The sequence below is a fragment of the Ovis aries genome, chromosome 4 (genome assembly GCF_016772045.2).
Source record: "Ovis aries strain OAR_USU_Benz2616 breed Rambouillet chromosome 4, ARS-UI_Ramb_v3.0, whole genome shotgun sequence".
Lineage (NCBI taxonomy): Eukaryota > Metazoa > Chordata > Mammalia > Artiodactyla > Bovidae > Ovis > Ovis aries.
In genome coordinates, this window is record NC_056057.1 from 25772259 (window position 1) to 25785572 (window position 13314).

The 13314-nt window shown below is 38.6% G+C and overlaps 1 protein-coding gene across 1 annotated transcript in view; it reads right to left on the minus strand.

Annotated features, from left to right (window-relative positions):
- CRPPA (CDP-L-ribitol pyrophosphorylase A) overlaps positions 1–13314 on the minus strand; it is a 396240-nt gene that overhangs the window by 263799 nt on the left and 119127 nt on the right. The window contains 2 exon segments of the mRNA XM_027968498.3: positions 6923–6968; positions 10830–10934. Coding sequence (XP_027824299.2) covers positions 6923–6968; positions 10830–10934 — 151 coding nt within the window.

The following is a 13314-nucleotide window of genomic DNA, read 5'->3' on the forward strand; positions in this document are numbered from 1 at the left end:
AATCAAGATTGCCGGGAGAAATATCAATCACCTCAGATATGCAGATGACACCACCCTTATGGCAGAAAGTGAAGACGAACTAAAAAGCCTCTTGATGAAAGTGAAAGAGGAGAGTGAAAAAGTTGGCTTAAAGCTCAACATTCAGAAAATGAAGATCATGGTATCTGGTCCCATCACTTCATGGGAAATAGATGGGAAACAGTGGAAACAGTGTCAGACTTTATATTGGGGGGCTCCCAAATCACTGCAGATGGTGACTGCAGCCATGAAATTAAAAGACGCTTACTCCTTGGAAGAAAAGTTATGACCAACCTAGATAACATGTTGAAAAGCAGAGACATTACTTTGCCAACTAAGGTCCGTCTAGTCAAGGCTGTGGTTTTTCCAATGGTCATGTATGGATGTGAGAGTTGGACTGTGAGGAAGGCTGAGCGCTGAAGAATTGATGCTTTTGAACTGTGGTGTTGGAGAAGACTCTGGAGAGTCCCTTGGACTGCAAGGAGATCCAACCAGTCCATTCTGAAGATCAGCGCTGGGATTTCTTTGGAAGGAATGATGCTGAAGCTGAAACTCCAGTACTTTGGCTACGTCATGCAAAGAGTTGACTCATTGGAAAAGACTGTGATGCTGGGAGGGATTGGGGGCAGGAGGAGAAGGGGACGACAGAGGATGAGATGGCTGGACAGCGTCACTGACTCTATGGACATGAGTCTGAGTGAACTCCGGGAGTTGGTGATGGACAAGGAGGCCTGGTGTGCTGCGATTCATAGGGTCACAAAGAGTCGGACACGACTGAGTGACTGAACTGAACTGAACTAAACTTGCTTTAAATAAAAGTAAATTTGTGATTCACTATACATTTTTCAATGCTATGTTGTCAAAGACTGTAAAAGAAACCTAAGAGTACTACTTATATATGTTTCCTATTCTTGAACAGTTCACTATAAATGGATTTCTACATAAAGACACTGACAGTAAAATAAATTAAGCTTAAAAAATAAAGCTTCTCTAATAACATACGTCAGATTCTGAGACCTGCTATAAATCACAATTTGAAGATTTTAGTATCAAAGCTAGCCTTAAGTTAGTTACACCAAAAATTCCAAACTGAAAAGATGAACTTGAATAAGAATTAAGAAGGACCAAAATTTACATGCTGTTTCAGTGACTAGTCAATCTAGGAGTAAAAAATACTCTTGCTAGTTATGACATTTATCCTAGAAATGTTTTATAATCTGAAAAACACCAAAGTTACATCAGAATATTATTTCAGTAACAATTGGTACTAAGTTAAAAAAAAAAAAAAGCACAGGAAAGACAACTTACAAAATACTAAGTACTCATACCACAGTGAAAAAATGTTCCATCCTAGAAGAGGAAAAACTGTATGGCTGGGTAAGAGGTGTTTAACTTACCAGAATTTAAAAAATGAAAGAAACAGTCCCCAAACCTGAAACTGTTACTCTGATTTTGCATTTTAATGCTTACTCTTTCTCTAGTCATGTCTAGAAATCTACCATTTCAATATTACCTGCTTTTCCCACACTCTTAGAAAACTACTGTGTGCTTAGCACAGAACTAGGAGATATCTTTATGGATGATCATTCTTTATCAGGCCAGCAAAAGATAAAATTTTAACCCAACAGAACCTGTATTCGGCAGGCTGGATTTTATAAACCATTTGCTGTACCCACCAATTATTTTTTTTCAGTTGCTCAGTCATGTCTGACTCTTTGTGACCCCATGTACTACAGCCCTCCAGGCTCCTCTGTCCATGGAATTCTCCAGGCAAGAATACTGTAGTGGATGGCATTCCCTTCTTCAGGGGTTCTTCCCAATCCAGGGATCAAACCCAAGTCCCCCCACTGCATGCAGATTCTTGATGTCTGAGCCACTAGGGAATCTGTATCCACCAGAGAGAGATAATGAATTCAGTATCCACTTTAGTGGTCAATGTGAGTAGGTACTTGACTCAGAGGTACCAAGTGGCCACATCCCAGAATAGAGTCAGGCCTAAGCTGAAGGGAGATCTGGGATTCACTTGTGGATCTCATTCTTACTATGTGACCTGGAAGAAAGTGCTTGGTCTCACTGAGTTTCAGTTTTCCCATCTACAAAATTGGGAGGAATAATATCTACATTAACAGCATGACAAAGGAAAAAAAAAGAAATAACATTATAAAACACCTACAGAAAGTAACATTATGAAACATCTAGCATGAGTGCTAAAGACATTCTGGTGTTAAACGTTGACAAAAGTGCATACGCTCAGATAGTTTCTCTCTCTATTTTAAAAGAGATACAGTGGAGTTTACTATGCCTCTTCCGGGAGCAGGACGAGTGAGATGAAGTGGAAAGGCGCGGCCAGCAATTTAATGTCCTTAGATTCTAAAGAAAAGTACCAGCAAATTTGGTTCAACTCAGTGTTAGAGGATAGGAAAAAGAAGAGACATTCTTCCCACCATCGCCAAATTACATCTCAGCGAGAGTCACACAAAGTTACAGTCAGTGCTAAAATATAGAAAGTTCTTGAACATTTAAAAAATCGCTGTCATATATAAATTTGATGACAAAATGAGTCCTAAACTTGAGAGGCCTCCCTCATAGCTCAGTGGTAAAGAACCAGCCTGCCAATACAGGAGACACGGGTTCAATCTCTGTTCCAAGAAGACCCTACATGCCGTTGCTCAACTAAGCCCATGTGTCACAAGCCTGGGGACCACAACAAGAGAAGCTGCTGCAGTGAGAAGCCCACAGCCCACAGCCCCAGTGAGAGGCCCACAGCCCACAGCCCCAGGGAGAGGCCCACAGCCCACAGCCCATCGTTGTGCTCTCCACACTAGAGAAAAGCCCACACAGCTATGAAGACCCAGCACAGCCAAAAAAAAACCAAACTATTTTTAAAAATAAGTCCTAAACTTGAACTGGCTGGGGTTTCCTGGTCATTCTTACATTGAACATAAATACTGATGACTTATATACAAGTTTCATTATGCAGTAAGGTCCCAAATCATCTTGGTGATGTGATATAATGTATGACATACAGCAGTAGCTTCTAAAAACACACAGTAATCAGAATTCCTACATATATGTAGCCCAAGAATTTCAAAGAAGAAAATCTGACCAGTGGAAATAACCACATTACTTACAACATGGAGTTCTTGGAGAAGCAAGAGATAATACATATAAAAAGCTTTAAACAATGCCTTGCACAAAGTGAGTACCCAATAAATGTTGTGTTCTACACGTACCTAGAAAAATACTTTGAACACTGACATGGAAAGGCAACAGGTAAATGGGTAGTCTGCTATAAGCCATATTGTACTTTAGAATTTTTTCTTAAAAAATCTAAGTTTCCCTCCACCTATACTCAGATGTATTTCTACTACAAGGCCTCAGAAACAATGTTAGCACAAGTCATAAAGGCAGGTAGAAATCTCAGGTGAGCCAACAAACATTTGAAACTGACAGTGTGGTAAGACCTGAAGTTCTAAATACAATAAAGATTATTTAGAAAAAAAATCAACTCTGAATGACTGCAGAACAGACTAGAAGAACGCTTTTGGAAATTAATGTACAAACTAATGGGCCAGAGTTTTTGTTAAAATGCAGATTGTGAATTAATGCGGCAGGGCCAGACGTTTTGTATTCAAGATCTCTGGTAATCAAAACTCTACTTGTCTAGAAACCCAAAGAGAGTAAGAAGGCCCTTAGCAGTGGTCCTCAAAGTGTACAAGCAACATCAGAATCTCTTGGAAAATTATTAGAAATGCAAATCTTAAAGAATATAAGGAGACTGTTCTCTAAATTATCTGTTTACATACAGACAGATCAATTTCTCTGAGAATTGTCATTCAATTGTTAAGTCGGGTCTGACTCTTTGTGGCTCCATGGACTGTAGCATGCCAGGCTTCCCTGTCCTTCCCTATCTCCCTAAGTTTGCTCAGACTCATGTCCATTGAGTCAGTGATGCCATCCATCCATCTCATTCTCTGTCATCCCCTTCTCCTACCCTCAATCTTTCCCAAGATCAGGGTCTTTTCCAATGAATCAGCTCTTTACATCAAGTGGCCAAAGTATTAACCCTTCAGCATTGGTCCTTCCAATGAATATTCAGGGTTGATTTCCTTTAGGATAGGCTAGTGTGATCCCCTTGCTGTCCAAGGGACTCTCGAGTCTTCTTCAACACCACAATTCAAAATCATCAATTCTTCGGTGCTCAGCTTTCTTCATGGTCCAACTTTCACATCCATACATGGCTACTGGAAAAACCATAGCTTTGACTAGACAGATCTTTGTCAGTAAGGTGATATCTCTGCTTTTGAATATGCTGTTTGGGTTTGTGATAGCTTTCCTTCCAAGAAGTAAGTGTCTTTTAATTTCATGGCTGCAGTCACCATCTTCAGTGATTCTGGAGCCCAAGAAAATAAAATCTGTCAGTGCTTCCACTTTTCCCCCTTCTATTTGCCATGAAGTGTTGGCCACCTGATGCGAAGAGCTGACTCATTTGAAAAGACTCTGATGCTGGGAAAGATTGAGGGCAGGAGGAGAAGGGGACGACAGAGGATGAGATGGTTGGATAGCATCACAGACTCAATGGACATGGGTTTGGGTGGACTCCGGGAGCTGGTGACGGAGAGGGAGGCCTGGCGTGCTGCGGTTCATGGGGTCGCAAAGAGTCGGACATGACTGAGCAACTGAACTGAACTGAACTGATGGGACCAGATGCCATGATCTTAGTTTTTTGAATGTTGAGTTTTAAGTCAGCTTTTTCACTCTCCTCTTTCACCCTCATCAAGAGGCTCTTTAGCTCTTCCTCACTTCTGCCATTAAGGTGGTATTATCTGCATATCTGACGTTATGGATATTTCTCCCTGCAATCTTGATTCCTGCTTGTGATTATCCAGTCTGGCATTTTGCATGGTGTACTCTACATATAAGTTAAACAAGCAGGGTGATAATATATAGCTTTATCATACTCCCTTTTGAATTTTGAACCAGTCCATTGTTCCATGTCTGGTTCTAACTGTTGCTTTATGACCACATACAGGTTTCTCAAGAGACAAATAAGGTGGAAAAGTAGAATACTAGAATATGTTAACTAAATAAAACAATTTCTCTCTGCAAACAATTTCCAAAACTAAAGCCCTTGCAATTATACTTAAAAGGAGGCTTTTACATGATAAAGCCTGCTCTTGATATTAATAATATATAGGCAAAGTATTGAAATGTGTAGAATCCTCACTGAACCATTTACCAACTTCTTGCAAAATAGATCAGTTCCATTTTACCTAGGTACTAGAGATAAGACTTTGTAAAGAAACCAAACTAAGTTTTAATCTCCTTCTGTTGAGAATATAACCAACTACATCATGGTTTAGGCAACTTCTCCAGAGTCATGTTTATACATTGCCTGACTCATATGTAAATATATGCCAACATTTTGATTTATAGCTATAGATCATCTGCTTGCATACACACAGATGCCCAAATCATTATATTAATAGTTTGAAACACAATACTGTTAAACCACAAAAAAATATAAAGATAAAATACAAATACAGAATGTCACACACAGAGAAGAGATTTCAGTTTTCTGAATGTGAAGCCAGATGATCCCTAAACAGGCTTTGCATAAAATAAGATTTTAAAAAAATGTTGCATTCACAATTCCCACTCAATGTTTTTTTTTTTTTCCCCCAACTTCAATCAAGGTCACATCTCAGTCAGTATCTGAGTACATCATTCTGTCCTTAATCTAGTTTTGAAGGAGTAAATTACAAACAGATTGTAAAGCACCACACTTGCTTCAGTATTGGGGGTGGGCCCCTCTGATTTTGGCTAGGACCATATACACACATACACAACAACAACAACAGTGCTGCCCAGAGACAATTGATGGTCACAGCGCGGGAAGGGAGGGAGGGAGGGTAGAGTGCCGCCAGCACCTATTAAGTAGAGATCATGCAACTACTATGATGCCAAAAATAGTTCCCTGAACAAAGAAGAACCTGGCCCAAGATGCCAATAATGCCAAGGTTAAGAAATTGTGATGTAAACTGTGGAGGTTGCGAAAATACAGAATGAACGCATCTTGTGCATCATCATTACACGCCTAGCACAGTGTCAAGCACATTTAAAAAATATTTATTGATTATAAAAGAAACCACTTCTGTGCCGTTGAGCTCTTAAGAGAGATGAAAAAAATGAGAAAAATATTATTACGTATATAATACCTAAAATCACATAGCAGAATCACAGTCATTGTCAAAACTAAAAGGAACTAAAGATCATTCAGACCAAGTTCTCTTTTTCAGAAAAATTCTTCTCAGGCAAAAGATGCTGTCTAATGTAATGTGTTGGCAAATGTTGAGAGGAGACAGTTTTCTGAATAAAAACAAAATACATTTACAAATTAAAATGTCAGTTTTCACTTCTACAATGTCAATGTCACCCACTTTTCTCAGATTAATAAAGTATTTCCTACATAAAAGTTAAACCAATGTAACATAAAGCATGTATGATAGCCGCTGAGTCATGTCCGACTCTGTGACCCCACAGACTGCCGCCCGCCAGACTTCTCTGTCTATGGAATTCTCCAGGCAAGAATCCTGGGGAGGGTTGTCATTTCCTTCTCCAGGGGATCTTCCCAACCCAGGGACTGAACCCAGGTCTCCCACATCGCAAGCAGAGTCTTTACTGTCTGAGTTACCAGGGAAGCCCCAACGTAAGTCATAATAAGTGATATTTCAAAGCAGGAAATAAAATAAAGTAATTATTTTTCAAAAAGACAAATCACAGACCTCCCTGGTCTACAAGATTTATACTTCTGAGAAGTCAGGTCTTTAAAATGTCATGAGAAATTCTGAACTGGCTTACGGTTTTGAAACACAGGAACTGACAGTCACAAGGCCAAACATACCCTTAATAATCGATTCAGCTGCATACAGATCTCGTTTGTAGGTCACCTAGAGGACAGATAAACTTCATTAGATTTAACAGAGTAGAAAGGAATGTTAAAGCAATAAAATAATGCCCCCAAGGAAATTCTTGATTTTGGAGAAACCATAAACACACAACACTGACAAGTTTTAAATTATAACATCAGTTTATTCAGAAAAAAAATATATTTGCTTCTACAAATGCTTGAAGATCTGTTTTTAAATCTTTAAGTAAATTCAGATGTTGTGTGGCAGTTGTTACCAAAGTCTTATTAATATAAGAATCATATCAAAGAAAATGTGGTAGCATTTACATACAAGTATTAGAATTATTATTTAATAGTAAGGTTTTTTGTGGAAGGAAATAAGGAAAAGAATATATTTGAAAAATTACCAAATTGCATGTTCAGTTGAAATGAGATGATTCTCAAAGACCAGTTCACAGTGAGGGTCTTCTGAATTGAGTTTATCTGTGTACCCTCAGATAAGGCTTACCTTTTTAATATTTTTACTAATACATGACTGACAGAGACAGCCTGGAGGCTACCATCACGAATGTAAGAAAAACCACGATCTGTGCTTAAGAACATACAGCCTCTTTGCAATTCTAACCTATTCCTTGTATATAACCTGCCATGGTCCTATAGCAGATAGTTCTCAGACCACATGCAGTGAGCCCAGGTACAGAACATGTCAGATGCATTGCACTGTAGTTCATCACAGAACTGAAGGACAGAGGAAACAAATCTATTAGTAAGTACTCTAAGGTCTTAGGAGCTTATCATTCAAGTGCTCAGATGATGCCAGTGTCTCAAAACCCACTTTGAGAAATAATTAATACCTTTTCATATCGATAATTTGGACAATTTTTCTCCAGATTATCTCCAAACTAAACTTGTGCAAAAACTGTTCAGCTAAGCAATTCACGGTACTTTTACCCAAATAGGTTTCCCTGTTATGCCTAGATCCCAGCAGGTAAACCACCCTGGCCCCAAATCTATATCTTACAACTCAGAACTAATATAAAGGTGACTTGTATGACAAATGGAAAGTTCCTCAAGCAGCCAACCAATCTATTAAAATCAAGTGTGACATTGTTAAATTATCTCTAAAACAAGCAATGCCAACCGGAACCAGTACTATAGTTACTGATCTAAAATACAGCTCTATTATCTGGGGGAAAAAAAAGTAGTAAACAGACAGGTAAAGCTTCAGACTATGCATCTTACCAAATTAAAGACTGCATTGATCTCATTCACTCATTCAATAAATATATCTCAAATAATGCCATATCATAGGTCCTGTTCTAACGGCTACAATAGAGCAATGAACACAGTGAGCAAAACTCAATCTGCAGGAACAACATTTTAGGGATCCACTTTTCTTAGAAGAAGTGAATAAAGTATATTTGTTTCCATGAAAACCCAAAGTTAACTAGACAGCTGAAATCGGCACTCAATATTTGCAATTTAGATTAGAAAAGGCTTTTATTCCCTTTAACTGTCTGCTATGTAAGGTAAACTCAAAACAGTAATTAATGGAAAGATGCCTAATTACTATAGCTGACTTTTCATTCCCTCCTGCTTTCTTTGAGGAATATGACTGCATTCCAAATTTAAACAGAATAACTGTGAAAGTGCTTTATTCTTTTCTTTTTTTCAAATAAATCTATCTTAACAATGAGGTTTTTAAAATAAAGAAAACTTGGTCTCAAATACTAAAATGACTTTTCTAGCATACTTGCAAAACAACACTTATGCACTGAAATCAGTCTTAAGAATGAAATATATGTATTACTACCCAAAGGTCCTTGGGTACTACACTAATATTCAAAAAGAAACTGTATAAAGAAAGACAGCTAAAATTCTTTTTTTTTTTTTTTTGGCTGCACCGTAAGGCTTGCAGGATCTTAGTTCCTCAATCAGGGATTGAACCTGCACCCTCAGCAGTGAAAGTGGTGTGGAGTCCTAACCACAAGACTGCCAGCAAATTCCCCTAAAACTTGAACTTTTTTTTTTTGGTCTACATTTTCCTATTGGCTATCAGTTCAGTTGCTCAGTCATGTCCAATTCTTTGCAGTCCCATGGACTGCAGCACACCCGGCTTCCCTGTCCATCACCAACTCCCAGAGCTTGCTCCAACTCAGGTCCACTGCATCAGCGATGCCGTCCAACCATCGCATGATGTGTCACCCCCTTCTTTGGCCCTCAGTCTTCTCTACCATCAGGGTATTTTCTAATGAGTCTCTTCTAGGGGGAAGCGGGACATAATTCAACCCCAGCACCATGCGTGAAATGACTCAGCAAGGGAATGAAGAGACGCGCTTGGAAAGGCCAGCCTCCACTCAGTGCAAGACATTTGCCACACACACAATGGAAGCAAGCTCCAAGGCGCGAGGACTAAAACTGTGCTTCTGTGTTGCTGGTGGAAGCAGTGAGATTTGAGATTTAATGCAAAAGACACTGAAGTACATCTGTGGAGTTCGAGTGGAAAATTAAAAGAGCTTTCTTTCTACCTGAAGACCCGAGGGTGCTTCACACATTTAAAGAAAGCTCAGACTACCCATGAGAAACAGATGATAACACACACAGCCCTCTCAAAAAAATGAGCAAAGAGTCCAGAGGGTGTTGATATGTTAGTAGCAATAAATGTCTTGAGGTTTCATTTATTTATTTTTAACATAGCCTGTAAAGTAAGTTTAGCAGATCTGTAGTGATGTGAGTCAGGATCTTGCACAAAACACCTAATTGGTAATTACTCAAATCCAATGAGTAAGTGTATCACCATCTATCACATATAGAAAAATAATAATAATAATAATAAAATGTTGACCTGATGGATTAATGATATTTGGAAACTCTTAAAAGAGCAACAATACTGCATTAATTTTCTCCACCAGGCAATAAATCAGGCATGTCAATATCCTGTAATCTTGTAACAATTTAAGTATGTATGAGACAATCTTAGCACGTAGCAAGGCCCATCACATGATTGTACAAAATACCTAACACATAGGGCTTCTTTTTGTTTTTATGTCAAGGAAGAAATATGCTTTTGGATTCATATTAGCTCAGAATTAGGAGAAATGTTTACTAACCAGATTTAGATGGATGCTTTATAAAGATTTCATCCAATATTTCCAAAGGAGCAGTACTTATTCAAAATTATGATATGACCCTACAATTCTATTTCAGAATACATTTTTCAGTTTACCACATTTCTACCCAATGAAACCAGGAGAGTCGTGCTGTAAAGCACTCCAGCCTCAACAGGAACATGCAGTATGATAATGCTACAACCACTTCATTCCTCCTAAAGAAAGAAGTCTGTCATGAAATCAGTCAAGCCTGACCACATGAAAGGGCACAATGCCTCTTGGAGGTGGTGAGTTCTTCCAGGCGCCAAGCCTACTGGGTCAAAACTACTGCAGATATGTGTTTCAGTAACACATTAAGTTGGAGCTACCATCCTAGGGACCAAGAGGAAATGTTGTTGCTGTGAGGAGCAGAATGGCGCCCTCAATACAGGTGAGAGTAGGGCTACATAGTAAAACATTACACACCAAGAACATACACAAAAATTGTGAACAAAACAATCTTACTGGCTAAATGGGATCTGTTTGAGTAAACTATCCCAACATGAATTTTCATGCAACCGAGCAACAGAAATAATACCATAATTTGATGGATCAGAAAACCCACTGAGACTCTTTAACATCTTTAATGTATACGTACACACATACTTTTATTCCTGGAAATACTGTTTCAATATGAAGCCAAATGTTTTTAAACTTCTCTATTTTCTAAAGCACCTGGAAAGTATCAGTACTTGCAGAGTATGTCTTCAGGAATGACACATCAACACAGAGCTAAGTACCAACTTCCATACCTTCCAGAGGTCAGGGGATCCTTCCACGAGTTTTGCTTTGATATGACTGTATTTTAGAGCCAAATGCAAACACTCAGTTCCAAATTCCAAGTCATAGTCACTACACTGGGTAGGAAGAAAAAAGAATTAAGAAGTTAAAATATTAATATAATTTATTTAATTATATTATTTAATTTATTTAAATAATATTAAATAATCTTTCAATTTCATAATCAATTGCATATAGAAGAGCCTAGAGAATTCACAAACTCTTTAATTAGCTATTGATTAATCAAGTTAGATTAATCTTCTTCATGCCCTAAAAGCCAAATGAAACCAATAGAAAACAGAAATGTTGCAATCATGTTTTTAACTTCCTGAATAGTTTCGGTGAAAGTTGCTCAGTCACTTCCAACTCTTTGAGACCTCATAGACTGTAGCCCGCCAAGTTCCTCTGTCCATTGGAATCTCCAGGCAAGAATACTGGAGTGGGTAGCCATTCCCTTCTCCAAGAGATCTCCCCAACCCAAAGACTGAACCTGGGTCTCTGACTTTGCAAGAAGATTCTTTACTGTCTGAGCTTAGGTGTCAGATAAATACAATACTTTATTTCCTTTGCTCAAAAGCTACATTTCCAAACATGTTTGTAAAATGCCTAAAGGTATGACTGAGGATGACCATATCAGAACTCAATTTAACAAATATACCTATCCATAGTGAAGTCGCTCAGTTGTGTCCGACTCTTTGCAACCCCATGGACTGTAGCCTACCAGGCTCCTCTGTCCATGGGATTTTCCAGGCAATAGTACTGGAGTGGATTGCCATTTCCTTCTCCAGGGGATATTCCCAACCCAGGGATTGAACCTGGGTCTCCGCATTGTAGACAGATGCTTTACCGTCTGAGCCACCAGGGAAGTCATACCTATCCATAAAACCCCAAATCTCTCATATTTATCCAAAAACACTGGCAGGACACAGCTTTCTTATTGCTATTTTAAATAACAACAGATCTTTTTAGAGGATATATTTTGATTCTGAACATGGTACTGTATCAGTCTTCCATTAAGAGAAAAAAAAGTGAATGCCTATCAGATTTAGTAAAATATAAATAATATTTTTTAACACCTTAGGCCGAACCATCCAAATGACCAACATAGTGCAATTAAATAATGGTCACTAGGTATCTATCTTTCTTTTAAGTACCAGCATATAAAGATAAATGAGACATGTTTTGTGTTCTCAAGGAACTCAGGTTTAAAAGAGGAGGCTGATTTATAACAAATATTTTGTAACAGAATGTGATAGATGGAACATTAGCAGAATATTTACAAGTAGACCAGGAGATACAGTATTTAATTCTATGTAAGGGTACTAGTGAAGCCCCGTTAGAGGAAATGGTCTCTCATCTCATTCTAAAGACTCAATAGGGACTTCCCTGGTGGTTCAGTGGCTAAGACTCCACACACCCAAAGCAGGTGCGCTGAGTTCAATCCCTGGTCAGGGAACTAGATCCCACATACTGCAACTAAGCCTTGGCACGGATAAATAAATAGTTTTTAAAAATAAAATAAAGACTGAATAGAACTCAAGGATACAGACATTGCAGACATCTGCTGGATTTGCGTTTTACCAACAGCACAACCATGACTTACCTGGTGGTTCAGATAGTAAAGAATCTGCCTGCAATGCAGGAGACCAGGGTTCAATCCCTTTGTTGGGAGATCCCCTGGAGAAGGAAAAAGGAACGCACTCTAGTATTCATGCCTGGAGAATCCCATGTTCAGAGGAAATTGGTGGACTACAGTCCATGGGGTCACAAAGAGTCGGACATGACCGAGCAAGTAACACACGTACACAAGAGCATATCCATATAAGAGAGACTGCAGGAAGGCAACAATATGAATATGACATTTAGAACAGTTTGCCAATTTTTATTTTATTGGAAATTACAAACCCTACATTTTAATGATTTGTGAAGTTAATATGACAAGAAAATACACCATCAGGTACATATAGAGTCCCAAATTAACCAGAACTGTTTCAGTTTAAACCTCTATTCTTCAACATAACATGACATTTTTAAGAAATGTCATATGTCCAATATATAATATAACATGACATTGAAGAAATTTAAGAAATTTCATCTTTAATATAGTATTAGCAACACTTCAGTTCAGTTGCTCAGTCATGTTCAACTCTTTGTGACCCCCATGGACTGCAACATGCCAGGCTTCCCTGTCCATCACAAACTCCCAGAACTTACTCAAACTCATGTCCATCCAGTCGGTGATGTCATCCAACCATCTCATCCTGTCATCCCCTTCTCCTCCCACCTTTAATCTTTCCCAGCATCAGAGTCCTTTCCAATGAGTCAGTTCTTCCCATCAAATGGCCAAAGTATTGGAGTTTCAGCTTCAGCAACAGTCCTTCCAATGAATATTCAGGACTGATTTCCTTTAGCATGGACTGGTTGAATCTCCTTGCAGTCCAAGGGACTCTCAAGAGT